Raw genomic sequence first — 25706 nt, forward strand, 5'->3', positions numbered from 1 at the left:
TTCTTAACCCTTTTGTTACCATATTTCTATTGAGATTAATTTTAAATATTACAAAGAATTTAGTAAAATAACTTAGTTATCATTAAGCTGGTATTAGGAACATAAATTGTGACTAAGGTTTGGTGGAAGATTTTAATTCAAAACTTATGAAAACAAGACATTTGCACTCAGAGCCAGAGCCGGTTTCAGCCGGGTTGGTAACAAAATGGTTAATATATACAGTGCACAGAATGCACTACTATCTTATGTGTACCAAAAACTCACAAAGGGAAAAATCATATTATGAACCAGAAACAAGCACGTTCTTTCCAAAGGTTTTTGCCCCCTTAAAAAACTTCACAATAAAATATATGGAATCACTTATATAGAATCGGTCGGTTTGTGTTGATTCAAAAGTAACATAATTACTTAATCCATTAGTATTCCAAAACTGATGGATGAAATTACCGAGGCAGGAAATTCTTCTTTGGTTTATCTTCAAGTTTCACATCTTGCATTTCCATCTACATAATCATTTCGCTCTTATCTCATTCTACATGTTGCAAAATTATATTTTGCTGCTTCTGTTGATATTTGAACCATAATAACTCTTGGCTTCTGGTTTCTTTCTCCATCATATGCTATTAAGAGTGGATTAAGTCAAATATAATCTCTTGTGCCGTAAATTAAAATTTTTTTAAAAAGCAAAAATTCATTTAGTTCTGTAACTGAAATGGTAAATAAAATTTTATTTTAAGCAGGTTATCCTTCAAAATATTGCATCATCATGTTTTGGTTTTTGCACTGGTCTCTCTCTCTCTCTTTACTCTTTTACTTGTTTCAGTCATTTGACTGTGGCCATGCTGGAGCACCGCCTTTAGTCAAGCAAATCGACCCCGGGACTTATTCTTTGTAAGCCCATTACTTATTCTATCGGTCTCTTTTGACGAACCGCTAAGTGACGGGGACGTAAACACACCAGCATCGGTTGTCAAGCAATGCTAGAGGGACATACACAGACACACACATACATATATATGACAGGCTTCTTTCAGTTTCCGCCTACCAAATCCACTCACAAGGCTTTGGTCGGTCCAAGGCTATAGCAGAAGACACACGCCCAAGGTGTCACGCAGTGGGACTGAACCCGGAACCATGTGGTTGGTTAGCAAGCTACTTACCACACAGCCACTCCTGCATATATATATATATATATGAATGTATATATAAGTGGGTGCTGAAAAGTTCCTGGCGTGCTAACGATTCTGCCAGCTCGTCACCTTAATGGTAATTGCGTCTATAGAGGAGGTGTCCGAGATCTCTATCCACACGATCTTCCCAGGATCAATGGGTGGAGAAAATGGATGGAATTTTACAATTACATCATACTACTGCAACGAAAGTGTCACACCATAATTCTTACAGTGGTATCATATCTTACCACAGCTGCTGGGCTTAATAAAAATATATCATTTCTTTTTATTTAATATTTGTTAATAGTAGCTACATCCACTTATCTATTCTAGAAAATGTTGGAGAGTTTGGCAAAAACAAATATTCACATTAATCACTGAATGTCATTCTTGATGTTAATAGTTTCATAAGAGCAAGAGAACTTCATTTTCCAGTTGTTAAGTTGATTAATGCAAATAATACAGTAACGAACCGAGAGGCAAAACAAAAGAATTTGAGGATAATCACTGTATCAGTTAACAACATGTAGCAGGAATATTGGCAGAGTCCCAAACACAGATTCATTGCCAAGAAATCAAACTAAAATGACTGTGTTTAGATGTAAAATAACTAAGTACCACAAACAGGATTCTGTCAAAGATTGATGACGTCAGCAAAGAACTATCCATTTCAGATCTCTGGTAGATACATCAAGAATGTTTTTTATTATCAGTAGATAGCTAATCAGTAAAAACAACAGAATCAGTAGATGCTTAACACATTATATCCCAGTTGTGATAGAAAACATGTGGTATTGTCATTAACGATTTTGTCTTTGGCGTGTTTTCTTTGACAGACCTTGGCTGCAGTTGTTTGAAGGACGAAGTGGGACAAAGTGCGAATCCAGATAGAATTCAAGGGAGGTAGGAGGGAAACATGAAGGGGTCATTGAACATGGACAGTGAATGGGATATCAACTTAGAGAGCGCAATCCCGCTATATATCAAGTAGAGGAGGTAACTGAAATTGAGGGAGGTCTGTAGATTGGTGGTGAAAAAGGATTATGTTCTGGTGGATTGGGGGTTTGAATATTCTCATTTCTCTGCACAAAGCCAATCCTATGGACTGAGCATCATATAGAGTAGTTAGGTTGTTGAAAATAATAATGTTAGTGAAGAAGGTAAGGAAGAAAGTGAAGATGAATGAAATGCAGTTTGGATTTATTCTAGGAAAAGAAGCGGTTAATTCAATCTTAATTATAAGGCAGTTTACAGGTGAAGTACAGGAACATGAGGAAGAAGTTGTTTCTTGGGTCTGTGGACCTGGAGAAAGCCTTTAACCCTTTAGCAATTAAACTGGCCCAAAATTCTACCTGTTCTATGTTCAAACTGGCCGGATCTGGCTTTTCACACTTATCGTACAATGTCATTCTAAGAATAAGCTATCACATCCTCAAAATTTTAATACTACGATGTTTTTGCATGATTAATTCAAAACAATTTGATTACATAAGCATTACATTTGACAGAATAATCTGAATACTAAAGGGTTAATGGGATTTCCCATTAAGAGATGACATGGGGACTGACCCTTTAGCATTTTAACCAGTCATATATGGCTCAAATATTCTAGTTGTTTTATGCAAAAACTGGCCAGATTTGGCCTCTTACACCTAGATAGACAAGCATTACATTTGATAGAGTAATTTGAATGCTAAAGGGTTAAAAATGTGTAATATTAACGAATGTGGAAGCTACATTTATGTGTAGGTTCTGTATGGTGAGAGTTGCAAGTGGAGGGATATTGGAAATGGTATAAAGAGGGAAAATATGAAGGTACTTTGTTCTCTAAGAAACAATGAATGGGGATGGTGGATCATAATTGTTGACAGTAGCTGCAGTGAGATCATTGAAGGGAAGCTTAGAGAACTGATACACACATGAGAAGGGGAATATTACTAAAATAAAGATGTATAGCATGAAAATTTTATTATATTGTTCATTCTCAAGCCACGCCTGGCTCATAAGGGCCGGTTTACCGGTTTCCTTGGCGTATAGGTTCCCTACCTGGACGGGACGCCGGTCCGTCGCAGGTGAGCTGCAAGATGCAGGAGGAAAGAGTGAGAGAAAGTTGTGGCGAAAGAGTCAGCAGAAGTTTGCCATTACCTTCCGTCGGAGCCACGTGGAGCTTAGGTTTTTCACTAATAAACACACAAATCGCCCGGTCTGAGATTCAAACTCGCGATCCCTCGACCGCGAGTCCGCTGCTCTAACCACTAGGCCATGTGCCTCCGTGATAGCATTTATATGAGGAGTGTTATGATTTATGAAAAGAAAGCAGAGCAGTAGAGAAGGCTGGAATGAATGAGAAAATAAGAATGGTTCAGCTCACCCTGTAAAAGCAACCAGTACACTCTGTAAAGTGGTTGGCATTAGGAAAGGCATCCAGCTTTAGAAACCATGCCAAATCAGACTGGAGTCTGATTTGGTACAGCTACCCAGCTTTGGTTAAACCGTCCTACCCATGCCAGCTTGGACAACAGATGTTAAACAATGATGATGATGATGACGAAGTGAGGTTGTTGTTATTCTTACTCCTTTACTTGTTTCAGTCATTTGACTGTGGCCATGCTGGAGCACCACCTTTAGTCGAGCAAACTGACCCCAGGACTTATTCTTTGTAAGCCTAGTACTTATTCTATCAGTCTCTTTTGCTGAACCGCTAAGTTACGGGAACGTAAACACACCACCATCGGTTGTCGAGCAATGTTGGGGGGACAAACCCAGACACACAAACATATACACACACACATACATATATATATATGTATAAATACACATATATACAATGGGCTTCTTTCAGTTTCTGTCTACCAAATCCACTCACATGTGCCACATGAAAAGCACTGTCCACTCTGCTGAGTGGTTGGTGTCAGGAAGGGCATCAAGCTGTAAAAATCCTGCCAAAACAGTCACAGAAGTCTAGTGCAGGCTTCGGCCTGGCCGGCTCTTGTGGTACCATCCCACCCATACTAGCAGGGAAGACGGACATTAAACGATGATGATGATGAAACAATTTTCTATTATGAAACTGTTGTTAACTGGAACAAATTTTTGGTGTAACGACACAGAACTGAATACAAGGGTGAAAATATCTATGCCTGTGTTTAAAAGTATTGAGCCCTAAGCTTGCTGGCACTGAATTTTGGATTTTCCTTGAATTACTTCCAGCATCATCATCATCATCATCTTCGTTTAGCATCCGCTTTCCATGCTAGCATGGGTTGGACGGTTCAACTGGGGTCTGGGAAGCCAGAAGGCTTCATCAGGCCCAGTCTGATCTGGCAGAGTTTCTACAGCTGGATGCCCTTCCTAACGCCAACCACTCCGAGAGTGTAGTGGGTGCTTTTTACGTGCCACCAGCACAGGTGCCAGGCGAGGCTGGCAATGGCCACGATCGGATTCGTGCTTTTTACGTGCCACCGGCATGGAAGCCAGTCAAGGCGGCGCTGGCATCGGCCACGTTCGGATGGTGCTTTTTACGTGCCACCGGCACAGAAGCCAGTCTAGGCAGCGCTGGCATCGGTCACGTTCGGATGGTGCTTTTTACGTGCCACCGGCACAGAAGCCAGTCTAGGCAGCGCTGGCATCGGCCACGTTCGGATGGTGCTTTTTACGTGCCACCGGCACAGAAGCCAGTCTAGGCAGCGCTGGCATCGGTCACGTTCGGATGGTGCATTTTACGTGCCAAAAAAAAAATAAGCAGAAAAAATATGGGCGACACATTCAATTCCCAATATTATCACCCTCTTAAAAGAACAACAACAATAAAAAAGATGGAAAGACAGAGACTCCAGAGTAAAAAAAAAAGGAAGGGTCTTTATCCGTATTTTCGATAAATTCTTGAAGTACAATATACATATATGAGACGTTTTGGCACCACCTGCTTGGCATTGTTGATTCCACACAATTCAACACATTTCTCATTCTTTCCTCCTCTCTCGCTCTTTCGGTTCCTCCATGTGGTTATGAGTGAGCATCTTTCAATTTCTCTCTTGGTGTTGGAGAAGAGAGGAGAAAGTGCTCATGGCATTATGTTCAATTAATAAAATCGAATGTCTCTCTCACTCTTTATGTTTGTATGTGGACATTTCTGCACATGCATGCATGCATGTGGGCCTCCGGCACCAAAAAGTGCCGTTGCCAAGACACACCGAATGTCCAGTCATCTGCGTGAAATTGTCAGTGTCCAAACAACCACACCCAATCATCTCTTTCTGCAATATACACACTGATCAAAGTACTGTTATACATTTGTAGTAGTAGCAGCAGCAGTAGTAGTAGTAGTAGTTGTCGTTGTTGCTGCTGTTGTTTCTCGTTGTTGTTGCTGTTATTATTGTTATTGTTGTTGTTGCTGTTATTGTTATTATTATTATTATTACTGTTGTTAGAATTTGTTTTCTGATATGGAATATGAATTTAGAATTCATTTCATTGTATGTGAACCCATATACATACTTGCATATATATATATATATATATATATATATATAGTAAATATATAAATATATATATATACTGTAAATATATTCATAATTATAGTATATATATTTATATTTGTATGTATGTATATGTAAGTATATAAATATATATATATATATATACTCATAGTAAACACATCATTTATAGTAAGTTTATGTATATACATATATATATATAGATATATATATATATATATATCCATACATATATATACTATAAAAATAGGTAGAATTCAAAAAATAATTTATTTGTTAAATAAAAGATACTAAATATTGAAAACTATGGATTTTCTCAAAAATTATTTACAATTTTCTTTGTCTGTGCTTTTTATCTTTTCATGGTTGTCTTTAGAACAAGCTCGGATTGTTCTATTTGGATTTTGATTTAGTACTTGTAGTCTTCTTCTCTGAATCTAGGGAATTTTGTTCGCTATTTTCAAGTTTTGGATCCGATTCTTTGAGAGGACTGTTTAATTCTTTGAACTCCTTATGGAATTTGTTTGCCTGGAGATAAAAAAATAATAAAAAGTGTGAAAATAAAATTAATACTTTATCACTTGAAAATAAATTCAATAATACCAATAAGAATATTTGGATCTTTTCGGTTTGACCAGCAGTTTTTTCTAGCGGTGTCATATGAAATTGTCACCCATAATTATGACTCTAGTATCGATCTATTGCATTTCAATCTGTTTTCGGGTTAGGGTTAGTTAGGGTTGGTTAGGGTTAGGGTTAGGGGGAAGGGTATCTTTTTTTCTTCACAAATATAAATAAACCCAATCTGTTTCTTAAACGAGGGACATATTCATACGGCACAGAATGTTTTTTACCTCAATAGACGTCAGTGTTTGGTTGAAATTTCAGAAATTGAAGAAAAAAAACAACAAATATTTTACAAACTATATAATTTTCTCAATAAAGCCAAGAGAAAAAGATGTTTTATAAACACAATCTACCAGTATATGAAGTTTAAAATTTTTTAGTTACCTAGAAATTATGTTAAAAACTGCCGTTGAAACCGAAAAGATCCGAATATTTTATATTTAAACTTCCAAGTCTATTTTTTCTGTTATCTTTTTACTGCTTTTAGTCACTGAACTGTGGCCATGCTGGGGCACTCCCTTAATGGGTTTAGTTGCTGAACCACAAAGTTATGGAGATGTTTTTATTATCAAGAAGTGGGTGAAACACAAACACCACACCACCACATGCACACATATCCTCATCATCGTCATTTCACTTCCATTTTCCATGCTGGCATGGGTTAGACAGTTCAACAAGATCAGATAAGCCCTTTAGATAGACAGAATTCAACCCAATTTCTAGTTAACTAAACAATTTGAAACTTCGTATACTGGTAGAATGTGTCAAAAGAAAACATTATTTTCACTTGGCTTTTTTGATAGATTTGTAATTTATGATTTGAGCTCAAATACTGGCGATTCATTGGTTAAAATTCGAAGAATTAAACTACGTTAAACTTACAAATTACAATTTTCTCAAAAAAGCCAAGTGAAAATAATGTTTTCTTTTGACACATTCTACCAGTATACGAAGTTTCAAATTGTTTAGTTAACTAGAAATTGGGTTGAATTCTGTCTATCTAAAGGAAAAGATACACATAAGGTTGCACCAGGTTCTGTTCTTTTATTTGTTTTGATCATTTGACTGTGGCCATGCTGAAGCACCATCTCAAATGGTTTTAGTTGAAGAAATCGACCCCAGGACTTATTTTTTTGCAAGCGTAGTACTTATTCTATCGGTCTCTTTTGCTGAACCACAAATTTTGGGGACACAAAGACATCAACATAGGTTGTGAAACGATGGTGGGGATAGGAACACACAAAACATACATATGTGTGTGTGTGTATATATTAGGTTGGCAACTGAGTTCCCGCCGTTTTTTAAAAATTTAAATGTTTTAAAAGGTTTAACCCTTTAGCATTTAAACCAGCCATAAGTATTCTGCCTGTTTTATGTTGAAACTGGCCAGATCTGGTCTCTCACACCAACCCTACAATATCATTTTAAAATTTAACAGCTACCTCATCAGAATCTCATAGCTACAAGATAATGCATGATTAGTTCAAAACAATGTGGATTAAAAAGGATTAACTTTGGCAGAATAATGCGGACAGTAAAGGGTTAATGAAGTAATGGGGTAACATTGAAGACAGAGTATTAGAAGATAAGCTGTAAGGGAAGACTTGACAGAACCTCAGTTCTGCTGAGACAAGTGGTCTTCTCATGCACAGCATATAGCTATTAATCTCAGTGCTCCAGCATGGCCACAGTCAAATGACTGAAACCAGTCAAAGAGAGAGTAAAGTGTACACAAATGAAATATTTGCAAAGTAAATAGAGTTACGTCCCTTGAGCAATAAACGAACACAAGAAGAAGGATTACCTGGGGATATATGGTAAGCCTGTTCAGACTGGGTGACAGATTCAATGTCTGAGCGGTTAAGGAGTTTGCTTTGCAACGAAATGGTTTTATGTTCAGTTTGGGCGAGAGTCTTTCACTATAGCCCCAGGCCGGCCAATGCCTCGTGAGTGAATTTGGTAGATGGAAATTGTTTGGAAGCCTGTTGTGTATGTGTGTGTGTGTGTGTGTGTGTTCCTTCTCGAGCCATGCCTGGCTCATAAGGGTCGGTTTCCCGGTTTCTTGGCGTATAGGTTCCCCACCTGGACGGGACGCCGGTCCGTTGCAGGTGAGCTGCAAGATGCAGGAGGAAAGAGTGAGAGAAAGTTGTGGCGAAAGAGTCAGCAGAAGTCTGCCATTACCTTCTGCCAGAGCAGCATGGACCTTAGATGTTTTCGCTCATAAACACACACATCACCCGGTCTGAGATTCGAACCCTCGATCCCTCGACCGCGAGTCCGCTGCTCTAACCACTAGGCCATGTGCCTCCACGTGTGTGTATGTGCATGTATTTGTCTTCCCAGTGCTTGACAACTGGTAGTCGTCTGTTTACGTTGCCCTTTAACTTAGCAGTTCAACTAAAGTGACCGATAGAATAAATACCAGAGCTAAAACATAAGTACAATGCTAGATTTGTTTGACTAAAATCCTTCACAGTGGTGCTCCAGCAATTAAAAGATGAAAGACACACTAGGGTCCTCTCATCAGCTGCCATCCGGTGCATGTGGCCCTTGAGGAATTCAGCATGGGATACCCTACAGACATTTTAAATGTGAATGAAACTGTATAAAATGGGATAATGTCAACATATTAGGCGCAGGAGTGGCTGTGTGGTAAGTAGCTTGCTTACCAACCACATGGTTCCGGGTTCAGTCCCACTGCGTGGCACCTTGGGCAAGTGTCTTCTACTATAGCCTCGGGCCTACCAAAGCCTTGTGAGTGGATTTGGTAGACGGAAACTGAAAGAAGCCCATCGTACATATGTATATATATGTGTGTGTATATGTTTGTGTGTCTGTGTTTATCCCCACCAACATCGCTTGACAACCGATGCTGGTGTGTTTACGTCCCCGTCACTTAGCCGTTCGGCAAAAGAGACCGATAGAATAAGTACTAGGCTTCCAAAGAATAAGTCCTGGGGTCGATCTGCTCGACTAAAAAGGCGGTGCTCCAGCATGGCCGCAGTCAAATGACTGAAACGAGTAAAAGAGCGTAACTAAATCCACCAGTTCTGCTGCAATAAACCCTGTCCAATCCATCCTTGGACAAAGTGAATTCTAAATGATGATGATGATGATGATGATGATGAACAGCAATTATGAAAGACAGAAAAGTAGAAGTAAACCATCATCATCATCATCATTCATTTTCCATAGTGGTACGGATTGGAAGGTTTGACTAGAGCTGGTAAGGCTGAGAGCCATACTAGGTTCCACTGTCTGTTTTGGCTTGATTTCTATGGCTGGATACCCTTCCTAAAGCCAACCACGTCACAGAGAGTACTCGGTACTTTTATGTGGCCCCAGCACCAGTGCTTTTAACGTGCTACCAGCGTCAGTGAGCAAATAAATCTCTATATATATAAAGCTGAAGTTGTCTGTGTGTGTATGGCAGGTTTGGTAGACTTCAACTAACACTATCTCCTCCGAGACCCTGTGGCGCATGCTGACCAAAATTGAGAGTATGATAGAAGAGGGCTTGCTCTTCCTTCCGTAGAAGAAAAAATTAAAATCGGACCATGTTAACACCTAAAATTATTTACCACAAAAAGGTGATTTTTTTTTCTATGAAAATCCCTATTTTTTACGATTTTTTGACTGCTGTGTCGCCATTTTTTGGTGTATTTCAACCAGAAAAATGTTCACTTAAAGAGAATAACAAGCTACATAATGCAAAATTTTTACTTTTCAAAAATTCCAATTCTAAAGGGTCGAAAAGAAAACAAACCCGAGCAACGCCGGACGATACTGCTAGTAAATTAATAAAATACTCCAATGTAATACTTACATATTTCTTGCCCTCAGCATCTGTTAACAGTTTTAACATCTCAGCTTGCCAATTGAGCTGAGTGACTAACTGTTCTAAGGATTCAGTCAGATCCCCTAAAAGCAGAAAATGCAAATTAAGTTAAATATTTTAAAAAGGAATTTCATTATAAAGCAGTTTGGCTTGACACCAGATAAGACATATGGTGGAATTTTCCTTAAATTTATTAGTATCAGGAAGGGCTTCCAGCTGTAGAAACCATGCCAGTGCAGGTAGTGGAACTTGGTGCCCTCTGGCTCATTAGTTGCAATTGGACTCTTCAGCATGAAAAATGGACATTGATGATGATGATGATTTAAATTTGGGGTTCAGTTCCCCTGCAAGGCAACTTGGGCAAGTGTCTTCTACTATGTGAGTGAATTTGGTAGACAGAAATAGAAACTATTTTATAAATAAATACAGTAACGAATAGGTTAAAAGAAATTATCGAAAACTCACTCAAAAAAAAAAATCAATAGTTCAATAATGTTATACCTTATATTTCAACAACCACTCATTAATGAAAAAAATTAAATTAGAAAAAGAAGTTGGGTGTTGGGGAGATCTTTCAAAGAAGCTCAGTGTGTACCTTCCACAGTAAAGTCATTTGCACGTGAAGACGTCCTGAAAGGTCCAACAGCTTTCATATTAAAAAGTATTCGAGGAACAGTTGATGGTGCATAGTCAATAATGCCAGCAAATGGGTGAACCTAGCAAATATAATATAAAATCCATTATTAGTAACATGTCTAATTCAATGTTTATATTAACTTGTTTCTTTATTGCCCACAAGGGGCTAAACACAGAGGAGACAAACAAGGACAGACAAAGGGATTAAGTCGATTACATCGACCCCAGTTTGTAACTGGTACTTATATAATCGACCCTGAAAGGATGAAAGGCAAAGTCAACCTTGGCGGAATTTGAACTCAGAACGTAATGGCAGACGAAATACCTATTTCTTTACTACCCACAAGGGGCTAAACACAGAGGGGACAAACAAGGACAGACAAATGGATTAAGTCGATTATATTGACCCCAGTGCGTAACTGGTACTTATTTAATCGACCCCGAAAGGATGAAAGGCAAAATCAACCTTGGCGGAATTTGAACTCAGAACGTAGTGGCAGACGAAATACAGCTAAGCATTTTGCCTGGCGTGCTAACATTTCTGCCATCTCGCCACCTTGTAATATTGAGATCTGGGGACTGTGGTGACCAGATAAGATGTTCAACTTCACTAGAATGTTCCTGGTGTCATTCAGTAACAACTTTAGCTGCGTGAATTGATGGAATTGGTGCATTATCATCCTGCAAGTTTGCGTTTTCCTTCGGAAACAGTTCCGCAAACATAGGATGAATTTGATTAGATAAAAAGCTTAGTCTTGACTATTAATTCTGCTATGAAGGGAAATCATTGGGCCGGTGGATTTCCAAGATACAGCACCCAGATCATCACAGATCCTCCTCCATGTTTAACTAATGCTTCTGCCAGCTTGCCGCCCTTATATTAACTTGTATAGAATTGAATAGGTTTTATGGATCTTTGCAGGTTTTTTCGTCAATAAATTATTAAATAAAAGCAATAGCTTTTAAGGTTTGCAAATTTTGAGTAATTTTAGCCACCATTACACACATCATCATCATCATCATCATCGTTGAACGTCCTCCTTCCATGCTGGCATGGGTTGGATGGTTTGACAGGAGCTGGGCAGGCAGAAGCCTGCACCATGCTTCTGTGTCTGTTTTGGCATGCCCTTCCTAGCACCAACTACTCTGCAGAGTGGGCCGAGTGCTTTTCACGTGGCACCAGCAAGGGTGAGGTCAGTTTTGGCATGGTTTTTTCACAGCTGGATGCCCTTCCAAATGCTAACCACTTTAAAGTGTGGATGACCGCACAGTTCACATTGGTGTCTGTCTTCATAGCAACAAGTAAAGCTGTAGCCGGTCCTGTTTTCACTGTAACAAGGCCACCGTACGTGCACTTTCACCACCACCACTAGTTTTGATGAGTATCATTTTGTAACAGATGCTTATCATACAGAAAATGCCGAATTCCAATTCCTGTTTCCTGATCAAAAATCAAAATCAAATTCGATGACTGGCGTCCGTGCTAGCGGGGTGTAAAGAGCACCATACAAGTGTGATCGTTGCCAGAGCGGCTAACCGGCTTCCGTGCCAGTGGCACTTAAAAAGCACCATTCGAGCGTGATCGTTACCAGCGTTGCACTACTGGCACTCGAGCCCTGTGCTAGTAGGGTATTTAAGAGCACCATCTGAGCGTGATCATTGCCAGAGTGGCAAACTGGCCTCTGTGCTGGTGGCACGTAAAAAACACCGTTCGAGCTGGATTGTTACCAGCATTGCCTTACTGGCACCCGTACCAGTGGCATGTGTAAAAGATTCAAGCGATGTCGTTGCCAGTGCCGCCTGACTGGCACATAAAAGCACCCACTACACTCTCGGAGTGGTTGGCGTTAGGAAGGGCATCCAGCTGTAGAAACTCTGCCAGATCAAGATTGAAGCCTGGTGCAGCCATCTGGTTCGCCAGCCCTCAGTCATACGTCCAACCCATGCTAGCATGGAAAGCGGACGTTAAATGATGATGATGATGATGATGATTGGCTAAAAATGGTCGAACTTTGATCCTCTGTAAAATCTTCCTTAATTTTTGTCTGGAATAAAAGAGTCCCAAATCCAAATTCAGCAAGAAAAATTACATATATACACCAAATTTCAAAATCTCCAAATCTATGACAGCAACCAAAAAATTCCAACATCTGAGATAAAAAGATATTTCTTACTTCGAGTGACGTCCCCATTATGAGTACAAGCTCCGTTCTAGACATATCTTTCTGATATTGATAGAAACTTTTGGGAAGATCTTCTCCAAAGAACACAATGTCTGGTTTTACAATTCCCTAAAATATAAAATAAAGAAAAATGTTAATAAATGTTAACAGAAAGAAGGTAGCAAGCTGGCAGAAAAATGCTTAGCAGTATTTTGTCTATCTGAGTTCAAATTCTGCTGAGGTCAGCTTTGCCTTTCATCCTTTCGGGGTTGATAAAATAAATAGCAGTTTGAGGTAAATGGACTGCGAAAGCGAGGTAGACCGAGGAAAATGTGGAGGAGGAGATTGGCGTGAAAAGGAAGGACGCCCCAAACCAGGCAAGATGGTGCAAGGGTGGTTGCCATAGCACTGAGGTAAAAAGCACCAACCGATCGTGGCTGCTGCCAGCCTCCCCTGGCACCTGTGCCAGTGGCATGTAAAAAGCGCCCACTACACTCACGGAGTGGTTGGCGTTAGGAAGGGCATCGAGCTGTAGAAATACTGCCAGATCAAGATTGGAGCCTGGTGCAGCCTCCTGGCTTCGCAGACCCCGGTCGAACCGTTCAACCCATGCTAGCATGGAAAACGGACATTAAACGATGATGATGATGGTGATGATGAGCACCGAGGTCAATGGAATCAACTTACCCCTCCCCTGAAATTGCCAGCATTGTGCCAAAATTTGAAACCAATAAAGAAGTACAACTAGTTCAGTTTATCAGCTATTTTTTGGAGGTTGTTGTAAGCTTAGTGCAGTGACAGAAACATAGAAAAAGAATTTGCTTCGAGATTCCCCACCGAATTTCCAAGAATCATCATTATTTACTGTTCGCTTATCCCATGCTTGCACAGGTTAGAAAGAATCTGTCGAGGCAGATTTTCTATGGCCAGATGCCCTTACTGTTGTGAACTCTCATCTCTTTATATATAAACAGCAAAATGTCTGTCTGTCTGTGTTGTATGTGTGTGTGTGTCTCTTTATACAAATCCACAATTTTTCAGTTAGAGAGCTTGCACTTTCTATGGTCATTCAAAACCGTCCAAGGGTGGTCGTGCACATCTTTACATTTCCCCAGTCACCCCGCAAAGCCATTAAAAAATCAATAGAAGTGACTTTTTGTGAATTTTCTATCCAAAACCCAATCAAAATGCCCGAAACTTGACACGCCAATTGAATGCCAACTAGCTGTATGTGATTGGTCAGAGATTTGGACAGTACTCACGTGTATGTGCGCACGCACGCAGCTGTATATGAATGCACTAGCACTATGACCTGGCAACGCTGGGTCATAGTGCTAGTCTGTAATATTTTCCAATCACCAGACATGTTTTTCAGGGATGACAAGGGATCAAGACTCCTGGTGGTTTACTTTGCTTGTAAAGACACATCAAGCTAAGCAGAAGTGTGGTTGCCCTTGCAACCTTCTCCAGCTGAGCATTCTTAATCTTGCAGGCTCGTAAGTGCTGATGCCATGTAAAGAGCACTTGTACCAGTGCTGCATAAAAGCACCCAGTACACTCTGTAAAGTGGTTTAGTGTTAGGAAGGGCATCCAGCCGTAGAAACCATGCCAAAACACCACGAGTTTTGATGAGAATCATGGTGTAACAGATGGTTATCACGCAGAAAATGCCGACTTCCATTACCTGTTTTCGGATTGGCTAAAAACGGCCAAACCTATGCCAGCATGGGAAACAAACATTAAATGATGATGATCATGATAACTAGAGATGAACAACATCACTTTTATGATGATGATGCTCAATTACAACCACAACATCAATGGAAATTGTAGTTGCGTTACCAGTGCCGGAGGCACGTAAAAAGCACCATCCGATCGTGGCCGTTAGGAAGGGCATCCAGCTGTAGAAACACTGCCAGATCAGACTGGGGCCTGGTGCAGCCTTCTGGCTTCCCAGACCCCAGTTGAACTGTCCAACCCATGCTAGCATGGAAAGCGGACGTTAAATGATGATGATGATGTGATGTGATGTCAAGACACATAAATACACATACAATTGGCTTCTTTCAGTTTCTGTTTACCCTATCCACTCATATGGCTTTAACCCTTTAGCATTTAAATCAGCCATATCTGGCCAAAAGTATTCTGCCTGTTTTATGTTCAAACTGGCCAGATCTGGTCTCTCACACCAACCCTACAATATCATCATCATCATCATCGTTTAACATCTGCTTTCCGCGCTTGCACGGGTTGGATGGTTCGACCGGGGTCTGGGAAGCCAGGAGGCTGCACCAGGCTCCAGTCTGATCTGGCAATGTTTCTACAGCTGGATGCCCTTCCTAATGCCAACCACTCCACGAGTGTAGTGGGTGCTTTTTACGTGCTACCAGCACAGGTTCCAGGGGGATTTTAAAAATTGACAGCTACCTCATCAAAATCTCATAGCTACAAGATAATGCATGATTAGTTCAAAACAATGTGGATAAAAAAAGCATTGATTTTGGCAGAATAATGCAAAGACTAAAGGGTTAATCAGTCTGGAGCTGTAGCAGAAGACACCTACCTGTGGTGCTGTGCAGTGAAATTGAACCCAGGACCATATGATAATGATAACTGGAGCATCATTCTTTTTCTTTATTTTTTTACTCTTTTACTTGTTTCAGTCATTTGACTGCGGCCATGCTGGAGCACCGCCTTTAGTCAAGCAAATCAAACCCAGGACTTATTCTTTGTAAGCCTAGTACTTATTCTATCGGTTCTTTTTGCGGAACTGCTAAGTTACTGGGACGTAAACACACCAGCATCAGTTGTCAAGCGATGCTGGAGGGACAAGCACAGGCACACAGACATACACACACATATACATACATATATATATATATATATATATATACACACACACACATATGTATACGACGGGCTTCTTTCAGTTTCCATCTACCAAATCCATTCACAAGGCTTTGGTCGGCCCGAGGCTATAGTAGAAAACACTTGCCCAAGGGATTGAACCCAGAACCATGTGGTTGGTAGGCAAGCTACTTACCGCACAGCCACTCCTGCACTTTTAAAAAATTTAAAGATATTATATACAGAAAAAAACAACATAAAAAAGTGACATAAAGTAGATCTTACCTTACAATGTTTGCATTTAGGAACATCCTCTTTGAAGAGTGCATGCTGGAAAAAAAGGCAACAAGACTTTAGGTTATCAAATGACGTTAAGCTTGTAGGAGTTGTATGTCATCAAAGTAATGGAAATAGAAGACCTGACCACCTCTGGTTTCTTTCCTCTCCTACCCAGTCTTTCCTCCAGAGCAGCTAACAGGCTTCCATGCCAGTAGCACATAAAAAGCACCATTCGAGCGTGATCGTTACTAGCGTCGCATTACTGGCACTTGTGCTGGTGGCACATGAAAAAACATTCGAGCGAGGTCATTGCCAGTGCCGCTGGACTGGCTCCTGTGCAGGTGGCACGTAAAAAAACACCATTTGAGCAACCTTAGCGGAATTTGAACTCAGAACATAGCAGCAGACGAAATACCTATTTCTTTATTACCCACAAAGGGCTAAACACAGAGGGTACAAACAAGGACAGACATAGGTATTAAGTTGATTACATCGATCCCAGTGCGTAACTGGTACTTAATTTATTGACCCCGAAAGGATGAAAGGCAAAGTCGACCTCGGCGGAATTTGAACTCGGAATGTAACGACAGACGAAATACGGCTACGCATTTCACCCGGCATGCTAACGTTTCTGCCAGCTCGCCACCTTAATGCACTGGATGCTTTTTACATGGTACTACCACTAGTGCGGCCACCAAGTAACTTGCAAGACATGTCAAGGCATCCCTCATCTGAGTGAGATGTAGTATTGAGGGAGGCTGCTTTATGCCAGGTGATGATAAGTTATAATAATAATAATAATGAAATTATTGCATACAGTGCTCAGGTGCACCACAACTTGTCAAAAGTGCATATAAAGTGTATGCAGTAATGTACAAATGTCTGGAAAGTGAACAGTGTATGAGTCAGATACATGCTTGCGTGTGTATGGAGGGGAGAAAATCAGGTGTAGTGTTGGCGAATCTCAGGAAGCATGGAAGTTTTGAAGGATGCAGTGCTCCGACTTTTGAAGGATGTATGTATGTATGTATGTATAATAATGAAATTATTGTACACAGTGCTCAGGTGCACCACAACTTGTCAAAAGTGTGTATAAAGCATATGCAATAATGTACAAATGTCTGGGAAGTGAACAGTGTATGAGTCAGATACATGCTTGCGTGAGTATGGAGGGGAGAAAATCAGGTGTAGTGTTGGCGAATCTCAGGAAGCATGGAAGTTTTGAAGGATGCAGTGCTCCGACAACTAACAATTGATGCCGGCAGTTTGTTCCATGCTTCAGCAAATCTTAGTGTGAAAAAATGTTTCCGAAAGTCATGGGAGCTGTGCTGTTTTCTGACTTTGTAAACATGTCCATGGGTGTTAAACAGGTGGAGTTTGAGAAGGTGCTCAGAGTTATTGGTTGTGAGATGGTTAATAATTTTATGGGTGTCTGCCAAGTCAGCTGCCAGACGTCGGAGTTTCAATGTGTCCATGCCCAGGGAGGTAAGGCGTTCAGAATATGGCAAATGCCTGATGGAGGGTATTCTCTTGGTTGCACGTCGCTGAACGGCTTCCAGATGATTAATATCCTGGGCAAGATAGGGGTTCCAGACCGGTGATGCAAATTCCAGTTGAGGTCGTACCATAGCTATATAAAGCCGCAGATAGATAGTTAAAGTATGATAGAAGGACAGAAACAGGTGTCTTGCAATAGAGGGCATGTCAGGGCATACCCTTAAGGTACAGGAAGGATATGTTAGTGTGTACCCCACAAAATTATTGTAAAAATAAAATATTCAATAAAATTATCTGAAGTAGCTTAAATATACTTCACCAAAATATATTTTCAGAGATAAAAGATTTTTTAGAGATTCAACAAACCTTGACTTCGTTTCCTTTGTATTTCTTTCTACAGGAAAGGCATGTGGCATGTGCAAAGGACCCGTGACTTTCTATGACTTTCGCATAAGGAATTCCAGACACTGGAAGATATGAAGATAACAGATGAAAGAGGAGGAAAGGTTTGGAAAAAAAAATCTTTGTTACATTTTAAAGGTAACAGTGTGGCTGTGTGCAGATGCAGGTGTGGTAAAAAGCTTGCTTCCCAACCACATGGTTCTGGGTTCAGTCCCACTATGTGATACCCTTCACAAGCGTCTTGTGAGTGGATTTGGTAGACGGAAACTGAAAGAAGCCTGTCGTATATATGTATATGTATATTTTGTTTTTTTCTTTGCTTGTTTCAGTCATTTGACTGCGGCCATGCTGGAGCACCGCCTTTAGTCGAGCAAATCAACCCCGGGACTTATTCTTTGTAAGCCCAATACTTATTCTATCGATCTCTTTTGTCGAACTGCTAAGTGACGGGGACGTAAACACACCAGCATTGGTTGTCAAGCAATGCTAAGGGGACAAACACAGACACACAAATACACACATATATATATATATATATATATACATATATACGACAGGCTTCTTTCAGTTTCTGTCTACCAAATCCACTCACAAGGCTTTGGTCGGCCTGGGGCTATAGCAGAAGACACTTGCCCAAGATGCCACGCAGTGGGACTGAACCCGGAACCATGTGGTTGGTTAGCGAGCTACTTACCACACAGCCACTCCTGCGCCTATATATATATATATATATATATATATATATATATATATATATATATATATATATCTGTGTTTGTGTGTATGTTTGTGTGTCTGTGTTTGTCCACCCAACATCGCTTGACAACTAATGCTGGTGTGTTTAGGTCCCCGTCACATCGCAGTTCGGCAAAAGAGACCGATAGAATAAGTACTAGGCTTACAAAGAATAAGTCCCGGGGTCGATTTGCTTGACTAAAGGCCACAGTCACATGACTGAAACAAGTAAAAGAGTAAAAGAGATGAACATAAAAAAGAACAAAAAAAAATCTCACAAATCTTAGTGGAAAAAGAAATCAACAAAATTTAATTAAAATGTTTAAAACTTACATTGTTCAAGGCCATCAATATTTTGAGTATACAATCGAAGTAAAAGTCCTTTATCTTGTAAAAGACGGAGAAAATAATGGTTGTAATTTGGACGGTACTTTACAGAGGGATACAGTTCTTTAGCAAGGGCAAAGAATGGCTTTGGATTGTATTTAAAATAATCTATATCGAAAATTGCTTCTGGGTATGGAATATCGTACTGTTGTAAGTTGTCGTACAGACCAGTTCCAGGAGTCCTGTGAAAGAAGAATTTAAAAACTAATTTAAACACTTGATAATCAAAAAAAAACTAACAATATAATATTAAATAAAAATAAATAAATGCACCCTTTTAAAGCCTAGCCAGGCTCATGGGCCCAGTTTCCTGGTTTCTATGGCGTATGTGTCCCCAAGCTGGACGGGACGCCAGTCCATCGCAGTGTTACTCATTTTTGCCAGCTGAGTGGACTGGAGCAACGTGAAATGAAGTGTTTTGCGCAAGAACACAATGCGTCGCCCGGTCCAGGAATTGAAACCACAATCTTGCGATCATGATGCTGACACCCTAACCACTAAGCCACGCACCTCCACAAAAATATAATATTATAACAATAAAATAATAATGACAACTTTTCTTTATTTTTTCCTGAACCCCAGCACTCAAAAGACCAGTTACCCTATTTTCATGATGTATAAGTAACCAAAATCACAAGATTCGTCTAATTGGGACACTAGTCCATTGCAGAGCCCGAAGCCAGCAATTTTTGAGGAGAGGGGACAAGTCAATTACACTGACTCCAGCACTTCACTGGTACTTTCTTTTATTGTCCTTGAATGAATAAAAAGCAAAGATTGAACTCAAAATGTAAAGAGTCAGCAATACGGTCACAGGAAAGTACCTCAGGAGGGCATTCTACACACTAAATACACATATGGTAGAGTCCCACATATATATAGATGTTTATAAAATAGTGAGTTCAAAAACCCTAGAAAGAGATTCTGTGTACTCGTTGCATAGGTAGCCTCAGTTAATGTAAAATTTTCAACCTACTATATTACATATGTGAGCCCCTACCTTAGATAAATAGTATTATCAAAAACAAAAACAAAAAAGAAAAGGACAATAAGGAAACTTTTAAAATACCTGAAATCCATGATTCCACTGTTGGTACTGAGACCAGCTCCAACTAAAACAACGATTTTTGATATATCATTACTCTGAAGGAGTTTTGTTGCTCGTGTCAAGGGATCTAAGTTTTGATCAGAATTATCAATTTTAGATGTGGACAATTTTCGGCTGTAAGTAGAAACAATTTGTTTTTTTATTACCAAAGGAATTACAAAATATATACATGAAATATTGGTTAATTTATAATTACATAGGACGAGGCCATTGCCAGCTTCGTCTGGTCCCCGTGCCGGTGGCACATAAAAAGCACCATCCGATCATGGCTGTTTGCCAGCCTCCCCTGGCACCTGTGCCGGTCGCACATAAAAAGCACCCACTACACTCACGGAGTGGTTGGCGTTAGGAAGGGCATCCAGCTGTAGAAACACTGCCAGATCAGACTGGGCCTGGCGCAGCCTTCTGGCTTCCCAGACCCCAGCTGAACCTTCCAACCCATGCTAGTATAGAAAGCGGACGTTAAACGATGATGATGATGCAGGAATAAATTAAACAAGGAACTTACTAGCACTCGTTGCCTTACTAGCACTTGTGCTGGTGGCACGTGAAACATTCAAGCGAGGTCGTCGCCAGTGCCGCTGGACTGACTCCTGTGCAGGTGTCACATAAAAAGCACCATTTGGGTGTGGCTGTTGCCAGTACCACCAAACTGGCCCTCGTGCCGGTGGCATGTAAAAAGCACCCACTACAATCTTGGAGTGGTTGGCATTAAGAAGGGCATTCAGCTGTAGAAACACTGCCAGATCAGATTGGAGTCTGGTTCACCAGCCCTCAGTCAAATCGTCCAACCCATGCTAGCATGGAAAGCAGACGTTAAATGATGACGATGATGATGACCCATTAAGCCAATTGCACCCGTGCTGGTGACATGTAACAAACATCTTTTTTAGTGTTCATGGAGGCAAAGTGGCGGAGTTCCTCTTGAGTGGTGGGCCTCACTGAGCAAGACCTTTAGCATAATGTCATGCTTAAAAAGAAGACGCATCAAGCCAAGCAAGGCAGATACTGGTGTCATGCAAATTGGTACCCTTGCCAGTGGCACATAAAAACACCCCAGTGTACCGCCCGGCCTAGGAATAGAAACCCCGATCTTGCAATCACAAGTGGGCACAAGCCCTCACACACATCTATCAGGTCACAGCAATTGATAAAAAGGAAAAAAAAGTTACTTTTGATTTTTGAAATGTGTTGTGGCTGGCTTCAAATTTTCATCCTTTACACTCAAATTCTTCAGACCATCCAACAAGTTAGATTCAATTTCAGAGTTTACATTATTCTGATTGACAGTTTGGGTCCCACTTGATGTTAGCATGCTGCGTTCGATTTGTTCTGCAGAAGAAAGAAAATATTGGATTAACATTCATTGTTTACATCTATTTATGTACATCATTTATTGTTTTACATAGGCATAGGAGTGGCTGAGTGCTAAGTAGCTCGCTTACCAACTACAAGGTTCTCTGTTCAGTCCCACTGCATGGCACCTTGGGCAAGTGTCTTCTGCTATAGCCCCGGGCCGACCATTGCCTTGTGAGTGAATTCGGTAGACAGAAACTGAAAGCCCATCATACATATATAATATATATATATATATATATATATATATATATACACACACATATACGTATATGTGTGTGCGTGTGTGTATTTGTGTGTCTGTGTATGTTCCTTCACCATCGCTTGACAACTGATGCAGTTTGGTAAAAGAGACCGATGGAATAAGTACTAGGCTTTCAAAGAATAGGTCCTGGAATCGATTTGCACGACTGAAGGCAGTGCTCCAGCATGGCCACAGTCAAATGACTGAAACAAATAAAAGAAAGAATGTATGGTTGTCCTCATCGTTTCAACATCCACTTTTCCACGCTTGCATGGGTCAGACAGAATTTGTTGAGGATGGAATTTTTATGGTCACTCTTTACTCTCTTTACTTGTTTCAGTCATTTGACTGTGGCCATGCTGGAGCACCGCCTTTAATTGAGCAACTCGACCCCAGGACTTATTCTTTGTAAGCCCAGTACTTATTCTATCAGTCTCTTTTGCCAAACCGCTAAGTGACGGAGACATAAACACACCAGCAGCGGTTGTCAAGCAATGCTAGGGGGACAAACACAGACACACAAACACACATATATATATATATATACATATATACGACAGGCTTCTTTCAGTTTCCGTCTACCATATCCACTCACTAGGCTTTGGTCGGCTCGAGGCTATAGTAGAAGACACTTGCCCAAGGTGCCACGCAGTGGGACTGAACCCGGAACCATGTGGTTGGTAAGCAAGCTACTTACCATACAGCCACTCCTGCGCCGGTCAGATGCCTTTTCCATTTCCAAGTTTCACAGTTTCAAATTACAGTAACAATCCCCTCTGACCAGACATATTTCTGCAGGACACCTGCTTATAACTATCATGTGATGTCAAAGTATAGAGATGATAGTGCATACATGTGTGGCAGGTGCAGGCATAGCTGTGTAGTAAGGAGCCTGCTTCCAAACCACATGGTTCCGGGTTCAGTCCTACTATATGGCACCTTGAGCAAGTGTCTTCTACTATACCTCAGGCTGACCAAAGCCTTGTGAGTGGATTTGGTAGATGGAAACTGAAAGAAGCCCATAGTACATGCAATCACTACACTCTCAGAGTGGTTGGCGTTAAGAAGGGCACCCAGCTGTAAAAACCTTGCCAGATCAGACTGGAGCCTGGTGCAGCCTCCTGGCTTACCAGTCCACAGTCAAACCATCCAACCCATGCCAGCAAGGACAACGGATGTTAAATGATGATGATGATCATGTGTGTGTGTGTATATATTTGTATGTTTGACCCCCAACTACTGCTTGACAACTGATGCTGGTGTGCTTACGTCCCTGTAACTTAGCGGTTTGGTAAAAAAGGTCAATAGAATAAGTAGTGGGCTTACAACGAATAAGTCCTAGTGTTGAATTGTTTGACTAAAGGCAGTGCTCCAGCATGGCTGCAGCCAAATGACTGAAACAAGTAAAAGAAGAAAAGAAAAGAATACATCTCTCTATATATAAAGCTGAAGTTGTCTGTGTATGGCAGGTTTGGTAGCCTTCAACTAACACTATCTCCCCCGAGACCCTGCGGCGCAAGTTGACCAAAATTGAGAGTATGATAGAACAAGGCTTGCTCTTCCTTCCGTAGAAGATAAAATTCAAATCGAACCATGTTAAAACCAGAAATTATTTACATCAAAAAGGTGCTTTTTTTTCCTATGAAAATCCCTATTTTTTACGATTTTTTGACAGCTGTGTCGTAATTTTTCGGTGTATTTCAACCAGAAAAATGTTCACTTAAAGAGAATAACAAGCTACATAATGCAAAGTTTTTACTTTTCAAAAATTCCAATTCTAAAAGATTGAAATAAACCCGAACAACGCCGGACGATACTGCTAGTATATATATATATATAACCTTGTCCTATTTCCTGACTTACCTGTATGGAATCGAGACAATAGATTTCTGTGTGACAGAACATATGTGTCAATGTTCTTTTTACTTGATGCTAACGTATGTCTTAAATGATTAAAACTTTTCCTGAATAAACCGATCGTCACCATTGTTGTTATTAAATATCTTCTAAAAATCTTTGCCTGTAAAGTGTATTTGTGTATTACGTAAGGAGATGGTGAAAAGCAAAAAAATCTTTAGTGAGATGATCGCCACATGTAGATGTTTCGTATATATATATATACTAGCAGTATCGCCCGGCGTTGCTCGGGTTTGTAAGGGAAATAACTATATAAGCATTTTTAGAGAGTTATAGCCAAAAAATGATGGTAAATTTTTTTTTAAATCGTTGACTCATCGTAGACATTTTTAGAGAGTTACTTCCCTTATATAACAGCGAAAAAATGCATCAAAATGGAAAAAAATGATGGTAAATTATTTTTAAAATCGTAGACTCATCGTAGACGCGCGCTAATACCCAGAAGGGCTCGATATGAATCACGACTATAAGATACCCGGTTTTAGTTAAAATGCACCGCAAAATGTGGGAGTAAGGAATCTAAATCGTAGGAGACAGACACAGAACCTCTCTTTTATATATATATATATATATATATATATATATATATATATATATATCCAAGCAAAGCATGAAAACATAATTTCTGTTTCAACTAATTCTAAGGTTCGTTTGTCAGTTAACTAATATTCATAAAGAGAATTTCAAGATTTGACAATTCGGCATCGAGAGATGAAGACGATACATTTAGCAGGAACAACGTCAGATTTGTTGCGACGAGGAGAAATGAACGCAGATCTTCACAGAAAACTTCCAAAATTTCAAAAACAGGTGTCTTAAAATAATCTAAAACATTAGATGTCCAGCGATTGTGAACAAAGAACATTGGTCTAAAAGCCAAGCAGGAAGTCATGGCCAGTAAATATTGTGTAAATGGAAAAGGATATGCCATGCACACGCTAAAAAAAGATCCAAGGGGTAGATATTTGGTAATGCGAACCTTGGATTACGATAGGAGTGAGAGGGAAAACAGGAACGTCCGTGGATCCTTTGGTGGTGATCGGCAGAATAGGAACTGAAGATCAAATACTGAAGATCAAATACAACCAAACGAGGAACCAAGATGTGCTAGAAAAATGCTGTAGAAAACTTATTCAGCCCCCCAAAAAACCCAAAACCCCCGAAAAACAAATAAACCATGCTGATACCGAGAGACAGAAATATATATTTTTGAAACGTTAAATAATAACATGAATATATTTTACCTTTTGAAACGCAAATAATCGAATCCGTTTCATGTGGGATCTCTTCTTTCTCCATAATATAAAATTTAAACGTACAAAACTTGTGTATAACAACAGAGAGTTTCGTACAATAAGATCTCTACCGTATAAGTAATTGTCATGGCATCCGAGGTGAAAGTTGACACTTGTTCAGAGCGGAACCGTATTTCACTGTGAACAACAATGGGAGATAACTGGTATCAAATTACACGGCTGTCGACAGCAGTGAATATTTGTAATTGCAGCATACAAAAGTATATTCTCAATAAGGTATATATCTATATATGTATATTTATATTGACTATATAATTCCTGAGAAATGTGTATAGTGAAGTAAAGAGTGAAATCGACAGAATTCTGTTTTAGCCATTCATCATGCTTAATACTTCCGGTTATTGTCACACATGGTTAACTCCCTTCCTTAGCAACAGTTCCTTAGCAATAATTCAGGGGTTCTTTCTTTACCAGTAGTTCTACGGATAGTTTTAATTTTTTTTTTAATCATTCCAGGAAAAGCTTTGACTGTCAGTCTTCTCTGTCATTTGGTAGACCTAAAAATATTATTTCTTATTAAGGATAGCGTCAATTGAGTTTATTATACAAATAGTTTGTTCTCATCATCATCATCATAGTTTAACGTCTGCTTTCCATGTTAGCATGGGTTGGACGATTTTGACTGAGGGCTGCACCAGGCTCCAATCTTGATCTGGCAGAGTTTCTACAGCTGGATGCCCTTCCTAA

At 40.0% G+C, this 25706-nt stretch overlaps 1 protein-coding gene across 3 annotated transcripts; it reads right to left on the minus strand.

Moving 5' to 3' along the window:
• Nucleotides 1–5919: 5919 nt before the first annotated feature.
• On the minus strand, nucleotides 5920–25147 carry LOC115217346 (NAD-dependent protein deacetylase sirtuin-3). 3 transcript variants are annotated; one of them, XM_029787010.2, is made up of 10 exons: nucleotides 24948–25147; nucleotides 21359–21518; nucleotides 20148–20300; nucleotides 19025–19260; nucleotides 17921–18021; nucleotides 16064–16108; nucleotides 12944–13060; nucleotides 10729–10849; nucleotides 10122–10216; nucleotides 5920–6196 (listed from the first exon to the last, which is right to left on the minus strand). In XM_029787010.2, the coding sequence occupies exons 1-10, from the start codon at nucleotides 25000–25002 to the stop codon at nucleotides 6062–6064; spliced, it is 1218 nt and encodes a 405-aa protein (XP_029642870.1). In that variant the 5' UTR covers nucleotides 25003–25147; the 3' UTR covers nucleotides 5920–6061. The 3 variants fall into 3 exon arrangements, with proteins under 3 accessions (XP_029642870.1, XP_036363107.1, XP_029642871.2); XM_036507214.1 differs by lacking the exon at nucleotides 24948–25147 and adding an exon at nucleotides 24683–24765; XM_029787011.2 differs by lacking the exon at nucleotides 24948–25147 and adding an exon at nucleotides 23650–23838.
• Nucleotides 25148–25706: the final 559 nt, after the last annotated feature.

Source organism: Octopus sinensis, linkage group LG11, assembly GCF_006345805.1.
Source record: "Octopus sinensis linkage group LG11, ASM634580v1, whole genome shotgun sequence".
NCBI lineage: Eukaryota > Metazoa > Mollusca > Cephalopoda > Octopoda > Octopodidae > Octopus > Octopus sinensis.